At 42.6% G+C, this 23,852-nt stretch overlaps 2 protein-coding genes across 5 annotated transcripts in view; both read right to left on the bottom strand.

Annotated features, from left to right (window-relative positions):
• Positions 1–4,998, bottom strand: part of usp25 (ubiquitin specific peptidase 25) — a 29,001-nt gene extending 24,003 nt beyond the window's left edge. The window contains exon 1 of one of the 3 annotated variants that reach the window (XM_071460656.1): positions 4,773–4,998. In XM_071460656.1, the coding sequence (XP_071316757.1) occupies positions 4,773–4,814 (42 nt within the window). In that variant the 5' untranslated portion in view covers positions 4,815–4,998. The remainder of the gene's footprint in view (positions 1–4,772) is intronic. The other 2 variants (XM_071460658.1, XM_071460657.1) reach the window with 2 other exon arrangements.
• An 8,918-nt stretch (positions 4,999–13,916) lies between these two features.
• The window catches only part of nrip1b (nuclear receptor interacting protein 1b), a 35,893-nt gene continuing 25,957 nt past the window's right edge, over positions 13,917–23,852 (bottom strand). For both annotated transcript variants that reach the window (XM_071460650.1, XM_071460649.1), the window contains one exon: positions 13,917–20,345. In XM_071460650.1, the coding sequence (XP_071316751.1) occupies positions 16,247–19,888 (3,642 nt within the window). In that variant the 5' untranslated portion in view covers positions 19,889–20,345 and the 3' untranslated portion in view covers positions 13,917–16,246. The remainder of the gene's footprint in view (positions 20,346–23,852) is intronic.

Genomic DNA, 23,852 nt, shown 5'->3' with positions numbered 1-23,852 from the left:
AATAGACTCCGGTCAGTATCAAGAATCAGTTTCAAGTGCATTAAAAGTGATGGTTCATCACAAAATAACCCTAATGTCAAGACACAATGTTGGAAATTATACAGAATCTGACCGGAACCTCCCTGTCAAACCCCGTCCCTATTAATGAGCTCACTTAAGTGTTATGACCTAATGATGCCAAACCCAGCTGGTCTGCATGGCTTCAACCACACACACTTAACCTGCATTGCACAGCTTGAATAAATGCACTATAAATAAAGGGGGAGTGCACTTAGTGTCAGCATCCAAGGCAGAAGTCTTAAGTCTTGAGTGAGAGGAGCACAGACTGTACAGCAGCTTTCACAGGTGCAGCAGGCAACAGAGTGTCACATCACATGAGTTTTAATTGGTTTAGGACTCATAAGTGTAAGTTCATTTCATACACCATAGACTAATTGCACAACACAAACACATGACAATGCTTTACACCGCCTACGTCACAGACAGTTTTGTGTGCTTCAGCAACAAAAGGCTATGAAAACCACTCATGCCTTGGAGCATGTCATGTCATAAAGCAGCACCATCACCAAACAAATAACACCAACTTTCATGCAACATGAGTGTTGCACTCTGCTCTTGTGCAGTGTGCACACAAATGTGAAATGATAAAAGTGAACAAATCTGAAGTGCATCTTGTGAATCATCAGACTTAGCAATTCACAAGAAAAACTCAAGTCTCAAAGAAAACAGACTTAGATATGGAAAAGAGCTAATAGGCACAAGTGTGAACTTGGCCTGATAAGACATTGCCACATACATCGGATTTTGTTTACACTGATGCATAAGGAACGTGGTTTTCCAGGATCACAAGAGTTGTTGTCTTCGTTGTTTAACAAGTCAATGTCAATTTATTTTTAGGTTATGATTCCTTCAATGTTTATTGTTCAGGTATTTACTGGGAGTCAAATTATCCACAGAGGTCTCCACCTCTCTAAAATAAACAGACCAGGTGATGACAACTGGTAAAAACTCTAAACAAACTATTTCAGGTTAAAAATGAGCACTTCTCCGGGCAAACACAGGGCGTCATGAGGGGCTGTGACAGGGGCTGTTTGCTCAGCTTATTTCTCTGATAAATAAAGATCCAAATGTCCAATGACTAAAACCCTTCAGCAACTTTAAGGTTATTATATAAGATTATAAAAAAGATATGTTGGCATGACTTGAAACATAAAGAAAGTAGTTGTCTGGAAATATCTTAATGTCTGGCCATCTGACCAACAGCCCGCGCTTATGGAAAACTCTGAATGAATCTCCTTCATTAGCTCCAGCCACATTCTGCAGGGGTCCAGCACATCACTTTCTGTCAGAGTTGCAAAATAACAGTATAGTGATTTGGTAATTACACCCTTTATTCAACCACTAAAATGCCAGCTGGCTGTCCAAGCAGAGAAAGTAAGCAGTCACAGCTGGTGCACATAGTTATGATGCCAATACAATTTTGATGTAAGAACAGTAGTCACAACCCAGTGCATAGTTTCAACATATGAGCTGACTAAAAGTAAACTGAATTTCATTTAAGGCAGGCAACAATCTAACTTTTTTCTAACAGATAAAGTGTTAATCACATAAGAGGTTTGTGTCTGACACACTCAGATCAACATATTCTGCACAACTGACAGGGTTAAATAAACTCAAATTATAAAGAGCCATTAGTCATCCAGAACCTTGCGTCCTGCAAGTATTTGCAGATTGTTATGTGCCTTAGAAATAGGAGCGTCTAATTTTAATGTGAGTACAATTTAATGGAAAGTGTCACAATATCAAACATATTGATCACTACATTAGCAATTCATTGGTCACACACTGGGCAGATTACAAATTATTTCCCAAGAATTAGCTGAAGATTCTTGAATCACTACCAAACTGACCGTAACCCTGACCCATGATGTGAATAATAAAAAAAAAAAAACAGACTGAATCATCATCACTATAATATTACCATCACAAAAACCTAATTGGAAAAACTTGCATTTTACAACTGAGCACTGTCTGCTCAAAGACAAAGACATCAGCGCAGCATGACCTCTGCTGTAGTATCCTGATGTGAGACACTCAATTCTTCCAGCCCTGGGGTTGCTGCTGTGTGCGTGCTTTGAGGCTTGACTCCAATCCTACCATCAGTGACATGATTATCTTCTCTTCGAAAGCAAAAGTGCTCTCTTTAACCCCAGAGGGAAAACGTTTTCATAAAGTCAGTGGAGAGAATGAAAAGAAGGTTCACGCCTTTCTTAAAGTAACAGCACACTAATTTGTCCGCAGTTACACAGCTCAGCAGTGATCACATATGTAACAAGTTAGGTCACAACAAGAGACTGATGAATATAACACTTTTCTTTACCATGCTTATAGAGAGAGTACTACTATGACATGTCACTGTATTCAATAGAAAGCATTTCTGTAGAAACCTGGCAATCACGGCCTATTTAAATGAAACACAATGTCTAAACTAAAACCAGAAGAGGTGTTACTATAGGGCCTCATTTACACTTTTCTTTCATTTCTTCAAACATTTATGAACAATATTTACAACAGCACGTTACCTCTGAAGAAAACAAGCATTTTCCAAAGGCTCCAATTAGAGCAAATATAGTTATGACAGTTGCTGATGCTTGCAGTGTGGAGATCCAGTGCTACAAATGCAATTAAAAGCATTATAACTCACACAGTTGCCATATTTCAACCACTTTTGGTGGATTTTGGTCAGAGGCAAAGACTGGTGGATATAGGTTTGTTGGCATGAAAGATGGTTCGGTCAGTGAAATGTGAGGGAAGTTACACCTGTGACAGATCTGGGCCAAGTTAACCACAAGAGCAGTCACTCAGACTCACTCAGACTCAGACTCAGACTCTCTCTCTCTCTCTCTCTCTCTCTCTCTCTCTCTCTCACACTCACTCACTCACTCACACACACACACACACACTCACACTTTACTTCTCATCTCCATGTGACATGTCTGGCATGGCTGTTTGTCACACTGGTCATCAGCCAGTAAGTGACAGCTTGTGAACTACACCACAGAATTCTCTGCATGGCACAGGGAACAACTTTGAGACTGTACAGCAGGCCACAGACGGGGGCATTCCCAGTGACTCCGCTCTCAGGTTCTCACGGCTGTTTTGAATGTGCATGTGAAGGGGTTGCAAACAAAAACAAATTGCTCTGCCTGGATTAGGAGTCCATCAATATGACCTCATCGCACTATCAACAGGTCATTACATGAAAACCTGCACCACACCCTGCACTCACGAGGCACTTTAATGATGGACCGCAACTGCAAGGATTGACTATATGCTATGACCAAATCCCACAACACACTCCTATTATCAAAACAAATCAGACCTGAGCAGCTTTGCATGCTGACACTTAATATCAGTATCAACTCTAATAAAACTCATTTATAAATGTTAAGTCAAGTATGAAACAAAATTGCAGTCAACCATTCTTAGCCCATCTTCACTGTCAGTGTTGTTAGCTGTGGTTTGATTTCAGCTCTGGAAAGGTCAGACTGCATAATAGGGTTTGTGTTACACTGCTACTTTTAAGCTTGAGTCATCAATGGAAGGCTAGGAATTTATTATAGCCTTCGCTCCAGACTTTTAACTGCCCTCAGCCCCTCAGATTTTCACTTCACACTGCTAGCTTCTGTTTTATAGGTAAATGAGGTCTGTCAGATTTGGTTTAACAGAGTACCTATACCGCAGAAACTTAATTGAATACAGTGTAGTAAAACATGCCTGTATAAGTCTTACACAAAAAAAAAGTATTATTCTTTTCATTAGGACTAAGAGAGCAAACATATTACCCACGTTTTAGTAACATCAGTCAAGTGGTTACATAACTAACCAGAGCTGTGCAATGCTAGGCATGGTGGTCACAGAGTAAATCTCATAACCAGCAGCTGAAGCAACGGGATGGACCCTTAATGCACTTTCGTAAATTGAGACTTATGATCAAATTTATCCTAACAATCTGCCTTCTCGGTTATGAACCATTACACGCTTGGATTACTAAAAGGCTACTCAAGCCCCGCCAAGAGTCAAGGCTGGGCTATGTTTCTGCCTTCGCCGCTGGCCATACTTTGTAAACAAAGATATCAGATATGTGATGAGTAACCTAGGGAACATCTGAACACACAAACACGGATATCTACCCCGTCAAGCTAAACATTGTCGTTAGCGGTAACCTACATCATGAAATATCTTCAGTAAAGTGCCCCGGTAAACAAAGATTTACTTAGTCAATACTACGAAGTTGATGACACAAACGTTAAATCTGTCACTGTCACTTGGCCTTGTTTATTTCAGTTGACGACACAGTTCGTCCAGTATGCTAAAGCTACCGAGCGAGGTATCGTTATTGTCCATACCGATGGTATGAATTGGCAGCTATCGTTAACGTCACACAACTTGAACGAGCAACGCTCTGATTTAACTTAACTCGATGTGGTGCCGTTAGCTAACACTGGCTAACAGCTAGCAAAATATTGGATAACGCTTTGAGCTAGGATAACGTCAGGCCTAGCTTAAACATATTTCCTTGTGATTTACTAGCGGTTCCTTAACGTAGCCAACGCGTGTCCTGTAACCCTAACACAACAATAATTAATGGATAACCCGACGAGCCATGAGGCTGGTTAGTCGGCTCTGCCCATACTTTGAGCCTTAAAACTATGTACCTATACAGTTAGGCTAAAGTTAGCTAGCCACCAAGTTAGCTTCTGTGAGCTTACCTTCTGAGAATGCTGCTGGAGGACATTCTGCTCCACGGTCATGGCCGGTTCAGATATAAATTTAATTAAATTCAAACCAGAGTAGCAAAACGCACTGGATAATTTCCACAAAAGCGAATTAAAACACGATGCTATGATGTCCCCTCCTCAGTCAGCGTCATTGCGGGCGCCATGGCAGAGTGACTACCGCAGGTTGTCAGCAGGCATGAAAACATTGCTCTTCCCCGCCTGAGAACTGGGATCGATTACTCACGCCTGTCTAAACTGCAATTACGTCACAGTTTTATTTATTTATTATTATTTTTTGGAAACCACTGATAAACAAATAACAACACAGTTTGGGCCAGATGTGTGTTCTGTTATTACTGACCACATCCTACCTCGGTTTGCTTTATGTCGTGAACGTGTGTCTTCATCGGAGCACCACCTTACCTGGGAATGTTCTTCCTTAACATTAACTTAGCGTTAATATTAATATTAATATTCATTTTAGCCCCTTTTCAACATTTTTCAAAATGGAAACCACTGAATATATACAAACAATTTAATTTAGGTCAATGCTTTAGTGATATTGCAAAAATATGCCCCGTGTGGTGCCATCAATAAGCGTGTGGAGATATTTGTTCATTATTTTATATTTCACTCTGTTATCCCTTGGTGGTTCTGTTCTGAACGTGTACATGGTGTTATATATGTTGCAGCATCCATTTGTGCTGTATCAGTTTTCTTCATAGGAATGGAATGAAACAATAAGCATATTGCACTACCAACTACAGATGACACTCAGCTGGTTTTGATCACCCACCCAATCCTGTCACATAAAACCAGTCCTAACCAGTAATATCTTCATTTTACATATTGTTTTCATTAAATGCACCATAAATTGCTGTTGAAATTGTTCTGTTAGAAAGATAAAAGCACGCAAGATAAATATCCTTTACATTCTGCAGACAGAGTTGTGAAAATTGTATTTCCTTTCATTGCATCATTTGCTAAGTTTTTAGGCTCTGCAGGTGTTAGCTATTGTTTGTTCTTCTTATGCACCAAATTCTCAAGGTGCACTTGATATTTTGTTTGTGGTATTTCAGTTTCCTGTGAACTGACGTTCAGGGAAAAGGACTTCTGCAACAGGTCCTTACAAACTGGTTATGATGCACTATGTTCCCAACACAGACAAAACAAAGTAATCAGTAAGTCAACATTTTCATCAAGTTTAACCTCTAAAGTCTAAAGTCTGACTGATCCATCCAATGAAATATGACAATATATTATATTAAATAAAAACAAGTAGGCTCACTGCCTGATTTCTGAGATGTTGATAAGTCAATAACTCATCATGTTATTAGAAATATGAACAGAAAAATCAAAGAGATTTGACCCACTGAGTTATCATGATAAACAACTGTTGTATGATATTTTTTTTTACACAAAATCCCTTTAATGAATGAGTAGTTGAACATTTCAGTTCTTAAATATTGATCTTACAAAAGATTCATTTTACCCTCCTGTCATTCTCTTTCATTCTCCTACAACCCTATAGTATTTGCCCCTCAGTATAACTACACTGAAATATTCTGTTGTTACGTACTGCTCTTCATCCCCAGCCCCACCTTTTTGTTTTTGAGAGCTATCCTCTGGCCTCCAGGAGGTGCTGTAACAGCAGCACAAACTTGTAGAACCTGCATGCAATTGTTATTGAACAGACTCACAATTTCAATACACTTGGTTTCATATGGAAATGTGGACTTTGTAGGCAGATTCAGATGTAGATCACCTCCATGGCTACCACAAAACCACAGATGATCATGTTGGTGGAAAGTCACTAAGTACATTCCCTCAAGCACGGTACTTAAGTATTTGAGTATTTCCATTTTCTGCTACTTAATACTTGTACTCCTCTACATTTCAGGGGGAATATTTTACTACCTTTATCTAACTGCTTGAGTTACCATAACATTAAGACTAATATCTTCATTTTACCAAGACATTTGTGTCTGTTATTCAGTCCTAAAAGTCTTATCCTTTTAAAACAAGTAAAAAAAAAAAAAAACATGCCAATGTGGTAAGATCATTTCAAACAGTTTAAATAGTAATAAAATAGCTCTATGAATTATCTAGAATAAGACGATATTACTGTCACCTTCAGTAATCAGCCGTCCCTTTTTCTGTCCTCTTTCAAGATTCTCCCAGTAATTTCTGAGAGGATATTTAAACTAGCTGATTTGTGTACATTCCTGTGATGAAAGCACAGGAGTCTCATTGGTTGAACAACACAGGTTTTGTAATTTGTGGAAAAAGACACTAAATTCAGTTGTCTAATTTCTGGCCTAATTATTCAGACAGATAAAATAACACCGACATCCAGACACTGGGCACTGAAATCTGTCAGCTGTTATTAATTCAGTGCAAGATGAGAGAGAACAGTCCTCTTCCACAGAACTGGGTCATCCTTTAGATGTTCAGGAATAGCATTGTTGTAATAGTTATGACTGAAGTAGTCAGCATGCTTTGTTAACATGAACTGTGTCATCTAAGTAGTACATATAAATATTAATGGGAATAGTCCGAACTTTATGGAGTTATGTGGAAGGATTAAGCAACAACAAGAGGAATGCAAGAAGGAGGATTTCTTCAGTTTGCATTTTGCGATTTTATTACAAAAAGGATTGCACATTGAAAAAATCATGTCTATTTAGACTCTATTTTACATGCACAAATATATGTATACTCCATATCAATATATGCTGTTGTCATGGCCGCAGTGCTTCATTCAGCATAAACATTAGCTATTCCTTGTGTGTCATTCAGCTTTTGTCCAGCAGAGGGCAACATCCTCCTTTGGAGCTCCAGCTTGTGTAATGACAGATCAACACAGTCACAGCAGGGACGTGGAAAAGGAAATGAATCATGAAAATGATTCCATTTGGTAAATCAAGTCGTATTATAAGTCACAAAGTCTCCGTCCAATTTCCAGCAATTTCTCTGTGCGGCATAATAAAAACTGACTGAAAACCAGAGTGTGTGAAGGTTACCTTTAACACCAGAAAGCCTCCTAAAACAGCCCTGTTGTCTGCGCAGACACATCACACAGTTTGACCTCGGGGCAGGAGGTAGAGCTATCAGTCAGAGAATCTGGGAAGCTGTCAGGAAACTAATCAGAAAATAAGTTGATGAATCAATTGGCAAAGTCAAACAGTAGCCGCTGCAGTCTGAATAGATCCTTGGCTGACAAGCTGATATATATAAAGAGCTCAGACTTGTTTGTTGAAGATCAAAACGGATCCTGAAAGCGAGCCTGAGGGCTGTATGATAATAGCTTCACTCTTCTCACCAGGATATTTAAAATCCCCCTGCTCGCTGTCTGATTCAGTAATCCACCACAAATAACATGGACTGTATATCACAGCAGCACATTAATATAGATCTAGAAAATCAATGATAATAAAAATCACAAAATAAAGCATATTTAAAATGTGCATTTCATGCAAAGTGAGTAAAAATAACTGATACATTTAATTTCCAAACTTTTCAGGTCCTGTATGTCTCTTGAAATTGGGGCCCTTTAAGGAGACATACTGTGATTCAAATCTAATGTCAAATTTCAAATTTGTAGCAGCTCTTTGACTTCTTGATGCTCTAGTGAATATCTACTTGTCCTGCCATGTCTTTAGCCTTTGGCCTGCACAAATATTATACCAACATTAATCACTATATTTATCTTTCATTAATGGGGATTTAAGTGCTTTAGCTATAAGTTCTAGTTTGATTATGACTTTATTTCACCCAGTGCGTGCTTTGCATTAGCGTCCACATCCTCGGGATCCTGAAAGAGAGTAAGCAGGTGTAGAAAATGAATGGATGAAAATATTTTGAGAAGCAGTCCTTTTCCCAGGAGTCTCATTTTTTAGCAAATGTCACCAAGCGTGGCATCTAGTCTGACGCTAAAATAAGACCCTTTGCAAACAGACCAGATTGAATTGGCAGACACTCTGTATACACATTATATTGCGACAGTGTTTTGGAAACAAAATGTTGAATTTCGTCCATAGCGGTCTCCTCTGTGCTGCCCTCTTGAGTCTGTTTGTGCACTTGCCAGGTTTTACTCACAGTCCATGTTTTACTGTGGGGGGTTTAAAGACAGGCCAGGCCTTAAGGCTGCAGATGGACGCTGTGGACTTATTTTTTTTATTAACTTAGGGCTTGAAGCAATTACATGTCTGTGGTTTTGGCTGAAAAAAAAAATCATCATCCAACTTCATTCACTCACTCCAGAACAGACCATGGTACTGGTCACTGTACTGTATGAAACTGAGTTGTGATAATTTCATGAGTATAGTTTATCACATAATGGCTTTAAGTCTAAATGAGTTGGCACAGTCGCTCTGAAATTTGATAGAAGTGTGACAGACTAAAACTTCACTATTTTTAAAGGCACAAAGTGTACAGCTTCTTAAATGGCAAATCTTGATTCTGGTTTCCAATTACACATAATTTGACACACTTTCTAATAAAATGTGAGTTAGCACACCAGAAAAGAAATGTAGCCACACGTGGATCCTAGCCATTGCATCTATAGAGATAGTGGCCAGTCAATCAGTATATCAATCAAATTCAATCTCTCTAGGATCAACACTCCCAACTTATAATTTCCCAGCAGGATATTTATCTGTCATAAAACATGAAACCATGAACAGTGATGTGTCGTCTGAAGGCATCTTTTCCTCGTACTAAACCATGGGACCATATATGAAGTCTTGGTCTTCATATAAACAAGATAAGCCTCAGTGTGTTTTTGCGGTCAGGGGAAATTACAGTGTCACACAGAGATTTTAGTTGCTGATCCTCGTATTTAATATCACACACAGACACAAACATCAATCATAGATGTTAATATGTGATACAGAAAATATGAACCTAACTTACCTGAGCGGCACAGCGAGGATTATGTATTTTGTTGGAAACAGTCATGGCAGCAATAATACATAGTTCACTTCCTTATAAACAACACTGATTGTGTCCTTTGCCTTCGCTGTTTTTTCCCCAGAGTGCAATATGAGCATTGATTTTATGACAGTGTAAAGAATGAAGTAGTTAAATGCTGTCGTGGCTGGATGTTGGGCATCCTGACAAGATCTTTGTTTGTGAGGATTTCAGCCATTTTCTAGCTTTTAATTCTTATAGACATTGAACACTTCCCCCAGTCAGCCCCCATCAACAACAAGCTGCATTACATATTTATTATGATTGTTTTAAAGCTAAGTTTTAATGGCCAAAACCAGAAAAGTATTTTACCTTATCTTGAAGAGAAAATGAGAAAAATGCTCCACGGTGGCAGAGACTGCATGTGGAAGATACTTTATCTGTTCATTTGTTACATGTACACGCCTGTTCTCAGTGCTAATGAGGCTGAAAGCATGTCTAATATACGATACATAGCCACTCAAAATGTAGCTCCTGTGAAGGGGTTTAAAAATCACAAATAAAATTATTTCAGGCATAAAATATTGAATATAATAATGCCATGCTGGCAGCTGTGTGAGGCTGTATTTAGGCTCAGTGGTGCTTTAAGCTCAATATGCTAACAAAAGCATGGCAACATGTCCTCAATATCGCAATGCTAACATGCAGATATTTAGCAGGTATAATGTTTAGCATGTTAATGATCTTATCTTATCCTATCTTATCTTACTGTAGTTAAGTGTGTTAACATGCTAACTCTTGCTTATTAGCACTAAACAAGCGACAGCTGAGGCTGATGGGGTTGCTGGTAGTTGTTCAGGTATTTGGTTTCCAACTAACAAAATTTTGACCTGGTAGTGGTGCTAAATCAAAGTCAGGGACTCACTAGAGGAAACATCCTCTGATAAACATGAATGTCTGCACACAAATGTTTGTTATTCAATCCAGAACTTATTGTATTTCACTGGATAATTTAAATCTTCACCCTGCTGGTGTTGCTAAGAAAGACTGGTTCATCCTGTGAGGACCATGAATGTCTGCACAAACTTTCCTGGTAATCCATCCCATAGTTGTTGTTGAACAACAGCAAAGAAACATATTTATGCCCCTTCTTCATTTCCTACAATTTAACTAAATATACAGACTAAATACTGTGAAATTTGACTTTGCTTTTGAAATGTAAGGAAATGCTTTCTAAACACCAGATGCAGCTGTATTATTTTTTTAGCTGTATGACTGAACTCTGAGTTGAACATCAGCGCACAAACTCAAGAGTTAAATCTGGCATGCTTCATTTTAAATGGCCCTTAACCCCCACAGCACAAAGTTCACGTTGAAACTGGTCTCAGCCAGACTGGTTGACACTGAACTGCCCTTTTTCATTCAACAGGGGATTTTGACAGATGTTTACTTGAAAAGTTCACAACCCTGCAGATCAACCACAGTGTTATCGTTTGTGATGAAACGTACAGGAAATTAGTGGTAAATACATTTCCTTTTCACATGAAAGTGTTAGAAATTGGTGAGATGACTGTTAATTGTTTGCTCTCAAGGTTCAAACTGAGAAGAAGTTTAGGGGTTAAGAGTGAAATGAATCACCTCTGAAAATATAGACCGCAGAGGAGGATTTGCTGCTATCCATGTGAATCAAAACCACCAGAAATGCTCTGCAGAGGTAGAAGACACTGGCAGACAGGAGAGTGACATTGCTAGTTCTCCCCAGCCAGTTTGTAAAACATTTACTCTTGTGCTTATCGGACATGGCAACTACCATCCATGTTCTTTCAATGTCAGCCAAGATCCCTCAAGCTGACAGGCTGCTCTGTGGACTACAGGGACTCTCACTCATCATGAATATTACATTGGGACTGTTTGCATGCTTGCACATGGCCATCAGTAAGGACACTTTACAAAATAGCTATTATTGACTTTAGCAACTATATAAATACATAATACATTGCCATTGTTTCTGTGTACATTAGGCTTATTAGTTATTTATGACTAATTACTGCTTTGTGCATGTAGATAGGAGGTCATGGGAAGCAGAAGTTTAAGAGGCTGTCAGACATGAGAGAAAAGAAAGGACTAAGCCACTCTGCCACTTGTCATATTTACATGAAGTGTTAGAAGAATGGCCTGAGTGTAACACTGGGGAGGGGAGGGGAGGAGAGGGTGGAGGAGGAAGGTGCTGGGGTGGTGTGTTATGTGGTTTGTGTGTGTATGTGTGTAGAGAGGGGCTGGGAGGGCAGTTGCCACAGCTGCAGGCCAACAGTTGATCCTGTCCCGGGAAACAGGATCAGCCAGGTCAGGGCAAGAAAGAGGCCAAAAGGTCATGACCCCGGAGGTTAAGGAACAGACTTCACAAAGAGGTACATCTTCAAAAGCTAAGGCCCCACTGGGGGAACCAGTATAAGGTTGGGAAAATAAACCTCTTTGACATCCTTTCTCAGTGCAGGAGTTTCCCCAGGTGTTTGCTTTAACCTCTTTTTTTCTTGTTGTTGTCTAACTTGAGGCGCTGCTCTCATGTGTTTTACACTCACCCAGGCACAGCAGTAACACTGGCTTCAGGCAAAGTACAGAAGGATTTTTACTGGTGTCTGTTAGGAAGAGTCTGGCGTTTTAGCATTTTATATTTATTCATTCTTTATTATTCCCCAAAAGGGGTCATGTGACCCATAAAAATGCTAATTACATTATCTCTCTCTCTATTTCTCTGTGTATTTACATAACATATGAGGTCAAACCGTGGGCTCAGAGTTCAAACAATGTATGAGGAGCCGGTGATCGAACATCTGTGAGCATATTTATCACACCAATCACCAGGACAGCTAGTCACAAGTGTTAGCTCGGTATGGCCTCCATGTGAATAAACAAAGCACCTAACAAGTAGGTAACTCATTAACACTAAAATCGAAGCACAAGTGAAGTTGGTGTTTTAAAAACAGTTTGTTTGTTCCCATGTAAATAAACCCTTGACTGAGCACATTAAGTGCAGTCATTAAAGTTGTTTGTCAGAGAATAAGCATCTGTAATGCCAGGAAATAGTTTTTGGAGGTCTCATAACTATGAAATGCCTGTTGTGGGACTTCCGAGTCCTTGGCCTGTGGTTGAGTCACTGGTGGCCTGGTGTGCCGTGTTCACATCCTTTTGGCCTCATGCTGAGGTCAGGAAATTAAAGGGAGAAGCCACAGACAAACAACCGATTGTCAAGTTTTACACCTTGACCTCAGCTTAAACTTGTAGCTCCCTCCTTTATGTTTGCCGCTGCTTCAGCAATCACAGGAAATCAAGAGGTTACTGGTGGTTCAGCCTTGATAAGAATCTTGAAATGGAGAAGTTCACAGAGGGGAAAGGTTACGTGGAGTTTAAAGAGAGTGCACTCAGTCATGGGGAGGATTAAATAAAAGGGAAGTCAGGGCTGAGGAACTGCGCTGTGCTTTCAGAAGTGCACTGCAGACAAAAAGCCGTCTGTTCACTCACTGAACTTCATATTCAAACCAAGTGCAAGGGAGGTTTAGCTTGAACTCGTCTTCACCTTCAGGAAGTCTCACGCTACAGGCTGTTTTCCTCAAGTCAAGAAAATGATCACAAAATGGACAAGTTTCAGGACCCAAAACACAAATTAAGGTTTTGCTTTGACGGTACAATGAGATCTATTTCTGGCTCTAAACAGAAGATGTGTTCCATTTTGTGAGGCACATCCTTGGGTATTCAGCGTACATCTGGTGACCTCTCTGTGTCCTCCCTCCTCTCAGTGTCTTTCCTGCCTTTGTTAAGACTCAGCACTGTAGTGACCAGCAGCCAACTACAGAAGCAGAAGATCTGGGGCAAATACAGGACATCCTCTCACTCTACTTTAGTCTTTGATTCACAAAAATGAATTTGACTTTGATGTTCATCTTTAGTTATACAATACTTTAATGTAACGCCCAAGTATGATTGTGGGATGCGTATGATAACTTTCCCTCTCGGCTGCTTAATGTTAATATGTTCTGTAATACTTACCACTCATATGGAATAAAACTAGGCTGCGCATGACTCTTGAACAAGACAGTATGTTTAAACACATGTATTAATATAATTTAAAGAAATACAAATGTGTTAGACTAGAGCCTCCCCCAGATCAACACCTTATAGTGTAAAATATTCTGAATGGTAGACTAGAAAAAGAGGAACACATTCATACTAGGTCATGCATTTTAGTACTTTATTTCTGAGATATCAGTGCAAATGAACACCAAAAATGAAAACATAAAAAATGAAATAATGTTTCAGGTCTTCACATGAAAAAATGAAACATCTTTTTTTTTTTTTTTAATATTTGCTGCTACAAATGTATTTCTTAGATGCACAATGCAGATCTATGATTGTACGTCAATCCCCCACTATAGCCCCGAGCTCTTTCACAGAGCTTTGTTAACCAGTAACAGAAAAGAAAAAAAAAAAAATCACAAAAATATTCAATGCACGTTTATTTTTCACACATTTTTATCAACTTGCTCAACAGTCTGTGGTTATTTAGAGACTGTTCATATTCTAAACGAACTTCTCTCTGTGATAAAAAAGACCTATTTTAAGACTTGACATTTTCCCCCATCACCAGTAGGGATACACAGGTAGTTCCCATGCGTCTGCATGCAACAGGCAGCAGTGAGGAGAGTCAGACATTATTACACAACACAGGGCAGGATAGATTATCATTTACCACATAGAGACACATGCAAAGAACAAACCAACCAAAAAAAAAAAAAAAAAAAAAAAAAAAAAAAAAGAAGAAAAAAAAGATGGGCATAGCATCCTCTGCCTTTGTATGTACACTTGTACGCATATAATTCATATTTACATATCAGGGCATTAAAAACTAGGGTAATATCTTTTCTTAAACATTACAAAATAGTCATCTTTCATACTGAAAGTACTATTTACACAAATATATTTAACCGTTGTGAAAATGTATTAATAATCGAAGAGACGTACTTCATCATAGGTATATGTATTAAAAAGATCACAAGACTAAATGGATAAAGCAGTGTGTGAAAATAACTGAAAAGAATACAGTACAATCAAAATAAGGAGCTAGATACCAGATATCCCTCAAGACACCAACATGTCTTGGTGATTATTGGGGGGCAGGTACACATATCCAGCTGCTTTGAAAACAAAGATGTACCTGTGGTCTTCTCTTTATTATCATGCAATTCTTTTGACTTTTTATGAGTTAAGAGACTGCCACAAAAATAAAAAGATGTCCATAAACCACAACAGTTAAGAAATGATGAAAAAATTAAATCACAAACTGTTAAATTCTCAACAGATAACAATACTGACATTTTTTTTTAATTACATGCCATTAAATTATTCTGGAAAGGACACAGAGAACTCAGCTTCGATAGTGCAAACTCTGGGTGCTCCTTTATATGAAATGAAAAGAAAAAGCCATGTGCTTCACACTCAAACGTTTTGTCTGCATGAAAAAAAAAGTGGTGTGGGTTTACCCAGGATGGTAAGATAAGTCTCTCAGACACTGCAGCCTTTAACTGTTGCTCTAGAAACCTGTTTACACACAGTTGCTCAACTGTAAGCACCACAAATGCTCTGTTGACCCATCTGCTCAAAACTGCACAATCTGCAAACACATTACCCTGAATTTGCACCGTCGAATGTTGGCCTTAAAAGTTCAGTTCAAATAAAAGCAAAACGAAATGAGTTGTGACCATTCAAACCCCTGTTGATATATTCCCGCTCCATTGGTAATTACACCATGGAAAAAACAAGACAAAGCGTTCACATGGTAGGATCTTTACTGAAGCTATTGCAGTGTGAATATTGTTGTCGACCACCTCCTCTGAATGACCATATCATGTACGTCGTTGTAATAGACTGCTGTGCCTGCTCTAAAACAACGTTATTTGGAATCTTATCTAAAATTGATGGGACTCTGTCTGAAAATGTTCTGATGCAGAAAAATAAATAAATGCCCTCTGAACTGAGCACTAACATTTTTGGAGTCATTAATAATAAATGTTGCTTGAAATGTTCTCTCTGAATGTTTTAAAGCAGGCAACAAAGAGGACATGGAATAGTGATATGTGTGCAATTAAGATATAAATAATAAGTGTAAAGCAAGACCAAATTGTACAAATAATAAGAGTAAAACAAGACCGAATTGTAAAGGGGGGCTTTATAGCTGACAAAATGCAGTGCATGATAATCACTGATGGGAAAGACTACATTTGAGAGTTGTGTAGTATTTTTTGTACCAATCGGACATTTTGCCAAGATAGACCTGTTTTGTACCATTCCATGACCTCACTATTTAAAAATAGAGAAAGCAATGCAAATGTGCATTTGAATTTGAACTTGCTCTATTCCACTAATAAAAAAAATGGACAATCATTTTTGCATTCTTTGTTTTTGTCTCATCAAACCAATTTGGCAAGTCATTAAAAAAAGAAAAAAAATAGAGTCAATGAATTTGATTTCCGCTTGTTGTTTCTCTGTAGTTGATACAACTTCTACTCAGATGATTGGCTCAGCCCCTGGCTCTCGTGGCTGTGCTTGTCATTGTGGGTTGGTGATTGTGGGGTGGAGCGCAGACTGTGTTCATAGGCATGCATGTCACTGATTGGCTCTTCTTTCACTCTGACCACAGACTGGGTCCCCTCGGCCTGGTCCCTCACCTCCTTCCTCATTTGAATGCTGCCCTTCTGCAACATGTAATACAGGATAGGGTTGGAGCGTGAGAGCCGGGGAGAGTCCGGGTTTGAGTCACAACCCTCGTCCTCCTCATTCTCCTGACTACTCCATCGCACAGGGCTCTCAGGCTCCTGTTTGACTAGAGTAGGGGGGTCCCGTTTTTGAGTGACAGGCCATGGAGCTGGGTGGCGGCTCCATGGGGAGCGGATAGGGCTGTCACCTGCAGGGGGGGTGGGCAGTGGTCTGAGATTACTCTGTAGCCCTGAGTTGAGGGAACTGTGAGGGTGCCAGCCGGGCAGGTGGAGGAAGCTGTGATTATGGGCAGGCTGACTGAGAATGCTGCCGTTGGCTTTGCCATTGGCCTGTAGGACGGAAGGACTGGGCGCCCCCCGGGGCTGCTGGGAAAGCTCCTTCAGGCAGTTGTCAGAGAGCAGCAGCTGTTTGAGCACATTGAAGCCCCGGCTCTCTCTGGTGAGGGTTTCACTTGGTGGGCTCCTGGATGGAGCCTCCTCTTCCTTCAGACTCCTCTGCTGGTCAGGCTCTTCCTGAACAACAGAAGAGGCAAAAATGTTTGTGTCACCAGTGTCCACTGCTCTTGCAGAGCTGGTATTATTAAAACTGTCAGTCCGATCAGAGCAGAGGCGTCTCTTCTTAGGACTGGGGCTTGGATACTCCCTCTGTTCCTCTTTAACCTGTCTGGGCTGTGACTCAGTCTGCATAGCAGCACTGGTATAGTAGGTAGCAGTCTGTTGTTTAAGCAGCTGGCTCAGGAGGCCATATTTTGCTATGACCTCTGCAGGCCGTGGTTCTGTTTTTAAGTCCTGCTGTGTATCTGAGAGGGGGCTACTCTTCTCATAGCCACTTGGCCTCTTTCTGCCACACAAGTCCTCAGACATGGCAGAGGATGGCCCCACGCCCTCCATGATCTCCGTTTTGACCTTTACATCCAAAGGCGGCCCATTGGAGGTGTCACAGATGATGGAGGCACTGGGGCTCCTCTCATAGCACGCCCCTGCCACCTCCACACTCCTCCTCCCACTGGGCCTGTCCTTGCGACTGACTGTAGCAGCAGCAGCTGAGCCTGTTCCTAGAAGGAGCTGCAGCACGGTGCGCCTCTCTAGAAGGTTCTCAATCTGTGATGAAGGAGGAGAAGCTTCCTTCCGACTGAAAGGTGTGCCACTGCCTGAGGGTCTGTCAGAGAGTGGAGTGGTGGTGGTCCTGTGAATTGGAGCATTGAGCCTTTCCAACAGGGCAATGGGCCTGCTGGCCTCAAGCTCCTGGCCCGGCCCTTTGCTGGAGGGGATGGGTGGGGAGGAAGAAGCTGTGCCACACTGTGCCAAATTCTGCAACAGTTTACTGGCACTGAAGGCAGGCTCTGAAGCCTTCTCAGCAGGGAAGGTTTTAGATTTACACAAGTCCAATGGGCTGGACTGGACGTGGGGGGATGGGTAGGAGTACGGGGACAGGGCACCACTAGGGTCATGGTTAAGTGAGTAGAGGGGCTGGGCTGGGGCTACAGGCCTGTCTGTGGGGCTTTTTGTCCTGGTCTCCTCCCAGGGCACCAGCCCCTTTGGTTGGCTTCGAGACATAGTGGCCATAGTTATATCAAGTGGCAAATCCTGGTTACCTACACTCTTATTAACCATCTCATTGTTTCTACGATCAAGAAGAAGCTGCATAAGTGTGACCTTAGGGTGGGATTTTAGGTCTGGGCTCATTTCAGACTCCTTGCTCTTGGACAACTTTGATCCTGATGGCTCTGGCTTCCACTTATTTATTAAAGATTCAGTTAGTTTGTCAAGGGAGGAGGTAGAGATAGAGGAAGAGGAAGATGAAGAAATAGCACTGGAAACAGTAGAGACAACAGTAGAGGATGGTGAAAAGGTTGTGGTGGAGGGTTGAGCTGAGGCGTGAGGAGAGAATGCAACTGGGGTGGAGGAAAACACTGTGGTGGAAGAAGAGAGGGTAGAGGTGGAAGAGGAGAGGGAGGAGAAGGAGGAAGAGGGGGTGGTTGCTTTGGGCCCTGTTTCTTGTGTGTTGGCCCGGTTTCTCATGGAGAGGTCAATAGGAGAGCAACTCGAGTAGGAACTCTCTGCATCACTGCTGTCCTTGGTCAGGCTCCTCTCCTGGGTGGAGCACTCACTGTCCGATGTGACTGAGGAGGAGCCGCTTGGTGGCAGAATGCCACAGCTGTCCTCCAGGTGTCCATTCTTGGTCAGCTGCTTCTGGTTGTTGTGGTTGTTGAGTAGCAGGAGCAGCAAGCTGCTGCATGTCTGGGGGGGACGGGTTGGACGGGAGTCAAAGCCTCGCTTCTCCCTCGGTGGTTGGCTGTGAGAGTGGCTTGGAGCATGAGGGGGAGTGGCTGGGGAGCTTTGGCTGTGGCCACGCAGCAAAGAGGGGCTCTGTGGACTCGACAGGGCTGTTCGAGAGAGTGTTGTTGTTATCGTGTTTGTTGTCGTCATTCCATTTTGGGTTGTTAAGGAGCTTAAGGTGTCTGGGGCTCCAGGCAGAGTCCCTCCCACACTAGGTGGCCTTTTGTCCTGGGTATGTTGCTGGTTTGCCATGGCAGCTAGTCTCTCACTGGCAGATCTTCCGGAGAGCTGGGCTTTGAGTGCATGCTCTCTGGAGTACTGCTGGAGATGGGCTTCACTGGACAACAGCAGTGCCAGTTGACTGCAGGCCACACTGGGCTTGGGTGAAGGTGCTGGACTAGAACGGATTTTCACCATGTTGGCCACCGCTTTCAGACGCTCTGCACAGGACACTGACTCAGCAGCTGCTGGAGCAGAGGGGGGCGTGGCACTATGTGCTGACCGAGGTGATTCTGGGGGTCTGTCCTGATTGTGTCCCCGTCGGCTATAAGGTGTGTTGCTGTGATTTTGAAGTTTGCTCTTCCTCATAAGGCCCTTCAAGCGGCTTGAGGCTGTCCCATACACAGGAAGTGGGTCTTTGTCTGCAGGTGGTGCCTTGGCAGGAGAGGAGCACTCACTGGGGGGCTTATTAGAGTGCTGAGACATTGCCACACTCTGAAGCCGTGAGCTGAATGACTGAAGCAGTGAAGCCAACAGGGTGCTCTCCCCAGCATGGGGAGATCCCTCTAGTGCTCCATTTTGCAGGCCTCCCCCCTGACCATTCAGTTCCATTGGGGGTGAACTCATCCGCTGGTTCCCTGGATCATTCCAGGCTCCAGAGCGGAGTAGGCGGGCCTTCTTCAGGTGCTGTGAAGAACCTAGTGTGGGCCCATTGGTTCCAGCCTTGGGAGCTGTGGGGCCATGGTTGGGCAGTTGGTAGGGCCCGCCCACCTTGTCACCCTGCTCCTGGTTACTATGGGCGGCCTCAGACCTCCCGCTTGCCGTGGCCCCAGGCCCGGCCACCACTGGATGCATCAGTAAACCTTCCAGATAAGTTAGAACAGCTGAATCCTTGTGTGTCTCAGGGCCAGGCTCCTCCCCATGAGTCATGTTCAATACTAGGATCCCCTCGTATGGTTCAGCACGGCTACTGGGAAACAAATGTCCACTAGGTCATCTGGTTGACAGTGGCATGTACTTCCTAAATAACAAAAAGAGGGCAGGGAATTGCAGAGAGTGAGTCTGCTGGAGGCTGAAGGATGCACTGGCCGGATGTGATCCCTCTGTATCGTGGGCACAGTCAGCAGTGTGATAAAAAAGCAGCCATATTTGGAGGCAATCTGGGGCAGGTGGGCCTCCCAGGCATTGTTGTATGCCTTTAAACACCGTAGGATCCCAGAAGGCCCAGCTCCAGGCTTATGTGAGTAGCAAGCGAGGAGTCAGCGGGATTTCACCACAAAGATGTTGACACATTCCGTGGCTGTGGATGTTTGGGATGTCTGTCCTAAGGCCTGGCTGCGGCTCTGTCAGTGGCGCCTTTCAGCTTTGCAGATCTCACATGGGGGACCTAGGGAAGAGAATGAGAGCGAGAACAGAGGGAAGGGACGGTTGGGTGGAGGAAAAGAGGAGAAAAAGGAGAAACTGTGTGAGAAGCAGGGATTTGCAAGGCACTATATCACATTCATTTCACCACCTTGTCTGCCATCTCTGTTACTTAGCAACATTTCAGATTGACTGCACACGGCTCCCTCTCCTCTCTGCACTCTCTCTTCACAGCCACCGCACAGACGACAAATGTAGATTAGGCCTGATTGGATCCAAATTGAAAATTCAAGACCACTACCTTGAAAACATTCAGGTCTTGAGCTGTAAGCCCCTCACAGCGATGTCTTTCAAAAGTGAAGGGCCTTGTGAGAGCTGTGAATAATTTCTTATGCAGCTTGTCATTTCAGTGGATTATCCCCCCTACCGCCTTCTGCTCCTTATGCACTTGAGCAGCATCTCACACCAAGCAAACCTCCAGTCTACACAGAGCAGGAGCCGCCTGCCCACTCACCCACAGGCGCAAATTTGTGCATGAAGATGCATACTCTTACACATACACAGAGTTAGTGAAAACCATTGTTGTAGCTACTCAGTGCGAATTTTCAACACACCTGGCCAGCTATGCAAGCGTGGATCTTTTGAGGCTGAATTGTTTTCAAATCAGAAGTGAAGAGCAAAAACATGAACTGATATGATGGGATGTGAACTGTGTTTATGAGTACAGTGCAAAGGCAGTGGAGAATCACAGCAAGGATATAGCTAACAGACAAGCTGTACTTGACAGCCGTGTGTGTATTTTGTGTGTGTGTGTGTGTGTGTGTATTGAGGGGTAGGGCTGGTTTAAGGATCAGGTGCACCTGTCACACCACACCACTGTCAGGAGGGCAGCGCCAGTGACACCAGGGTGAGCATTGTGCCAGTTGCCATGACAGTGTCAGCAGTGCTGCCCTGGGAGACCTCTGCTCTGAACCCTGTCAGCGTGGTTTCCGTGGATACAGGACACCTCCGACAGTCCTGGCCACATCCCATAAAGGTTAATTAATACAGAGTTTCCACCTCGCCTCAGCTGCTGTCCGTGTCCTTTCCCGATGCTGTCCTCACCTTTGGTGTCCGCTGAGTGGACCAACATAGAGGTCACACAACAGGACAGCAGCCCTTGATTATGACGAAAGGCCACAGCAACCCACGCAGCCACCGGTCTAAATACTTCACAGAGAGCAATAGCAAGGGCCAAAAACAACAAGGCAGCGGGCTCCTAATCAGGCTGAAATCCACCCCCGTGGCCAAGGTCCACAGGTTGTCATGACAGTAAGGGCAACAAAGTGGCACTTTTAATGCCACCTTGAAAATGAGCTGGGATTAGAAAATGGATTTAAGTTCATCAGTGCGCCATTAAGTCTGAGGGGCAGTTGGAAAACAATCAGGTTGTTCCACAGTTTGATGAGACTCCTCAGACTGTGTTGTATTGTATAGAATAGAAAAACCTAACTGAGATGGGCCCATCAGCATCAATTACAGTTCAAGGCCATCTTTAAGCCGCTGACCTAAATCTGACAACAACAAAAGCCAACCTGGTCACACTGGGCCATCTGACGTCTGCTGTCATGCTAATCTTAGATGCTCAGGATTAGGGCTATTTTCCCGTCAGTGAGCTTATCGCAATTATAATAGAATGCCCCTGTAACACCACATTAGTAACACCACAGTAAACATGTTTACCTTCAGCATAACTTGGCAAACTAACTAAAATGCCATGGTTTGGTTAGTGAGAGAAAAGATGTAAATGGAGAAGAAACACTGACACGGTTTCAACATAGGAAATTCTGTTAATCTCTCTGCTGCCAGCAGCGAACCTTTGGAATTACAGATGACCTTGTCTATGTTTTTGCCCATAGAAGCTTCGATACAGAGCAGACACGGCAGCACAGGGACACTATGACACTGCGCTATATTAGTTTATATACAACACAGCTACTGCATTCACTGTCTCACATAGAGTGTGAATTACTCTGTTAAAAAAAAAAAAAAAAAGTGGGGACCTTCAGGCTCTTGAGAGACGTGTAATGACAGAAGCAGTGTCAAAAAGTCCTGCTACAGCAAGGGCAAGAAAAAATATGTTCTGCTCCGTGACAGAGCTCCGTTAACAAATAAATGACCTTAATATAGGGAGAGCTGTCCTCTGCACTGAGCCCCTAAAGCACACAGCCCTCCTCCTTTCCCCTCTCAGAGTGCGTGATGTGTGCATTACTATTACATTATCTCCCCTGGTGTATACATTGAAAATGACCTTATACATCTGTTAACATGTCATCTCATTGGTGGTGGCACCCAAAAAGCCTGACCTCTACCCGCCTCAACCCCCTCCCCCACCGTGGGACACCACAGCACCAATGAGCTGCTCTTCGGTTTCTGTGGTGATTATCCATTATCCTTGACAATGTCAGCCAATGACAGAGCAGGCACCACTCTAAAGTGATTTTTGCCCCTATAGTCAGCCACGTACATGTGAGAGGGAGGGCAAGTGATGTGGAGGGGTGAGAGCTTCATCATCCTCTGGCCGGTGGACTCTTCATCTATTTCTCTCGGTTTTGTGCCTCTTGTGCTTAAAAAGACACAACGGGAGCAGGAAAGGTCATTACAACCTCAGCTGATTCCTAAGATACACAAGTTTACCAGAAGGTTGACATGAAAATGTGACAATTAGATCTTAAAATGAGACCTTCACCCCCCCCCCCCCCAAACACCACACGGCGACACTGCTGGTAATACAGCCTTTTTTTTTATCTTAAAAAAAAGTGAGTTCTCAAATGACCTTCATTGTCAGGAATGGTAATCCATTTAAGCCATTTAAAATGTATGAGACCAAACAAAAGAATTAAAAAGGGGAAGAGCCAAAGGAGCGGCAGTTAAAGTCAAGGTCATTCATACCGCTAAGGCTTTTCCACTTGATGCAACAGCTGGTGTCCATGCAAAGCTCTGGGCGTTAATAAAAAGTGACAATGCTGCCCGAGTGGTGTGTATTACTAATGTCTGACACCAGCCTGGCAGATGTGTTCTCCCTGCATTTAAGGGGAGTCAAGGTTAAAGGAATTTAAAAGGAGAGGCGATGCCTAAACACTATTATATCATGTAATCTGCAGCCCAGCCCTGCTGCACATACTCAACGGGGTAGCTCACTTACACATGCCGTGTGACCGCTATTTGTAAATTCAATATGCCCTGACATGATTAAATAAGACAAAACATAAGCTACCTGACCAAATGCAGTTGTTCCAGGCCTTCCACCAGTGAACGAGTGCACCGGAGGAAAGTTGAATTAAAAGCTCTTGTTCACCTTGAGAGGGGTAAACAAGAGAATAACGTGCTACCAAACAGCAGGAGAGCCGGAGCAAGAAAATGTTTTTGCAGATAAGTCAATCAGGACAGAATAACACTGAAATGCAATACACAGGCACATGCACACCCACACAATGAGAACTAGGGCACTCTGACCCACTTCTTAGGATGCATTGACCAAACAAGTCATGCA

The sequence above is a fragment of the Trachinotus anak genome, unplaced genomic scaffold (genome assembly GCF_046630095.1).
Source record: "Trachinotus anak isolate AG129_WGS33_773 ecotype Australia unplaced genomic scaffold, CSIRO_AGI_Tana_v1 ptg000024l, whole genome shotgun sequence".
Taxonomy (NCBI): domain Eukaryota; kingdom Metazoa; phylum Chordata; class Actinopteri; order Carangiformes; family Carangidae; genus Trachinotus; species Trachinotus anak.
Note: the sequence above shows the minus strand (reverse complement) of the source record. Positions and strands in the feature narration are given on the sequence as shown.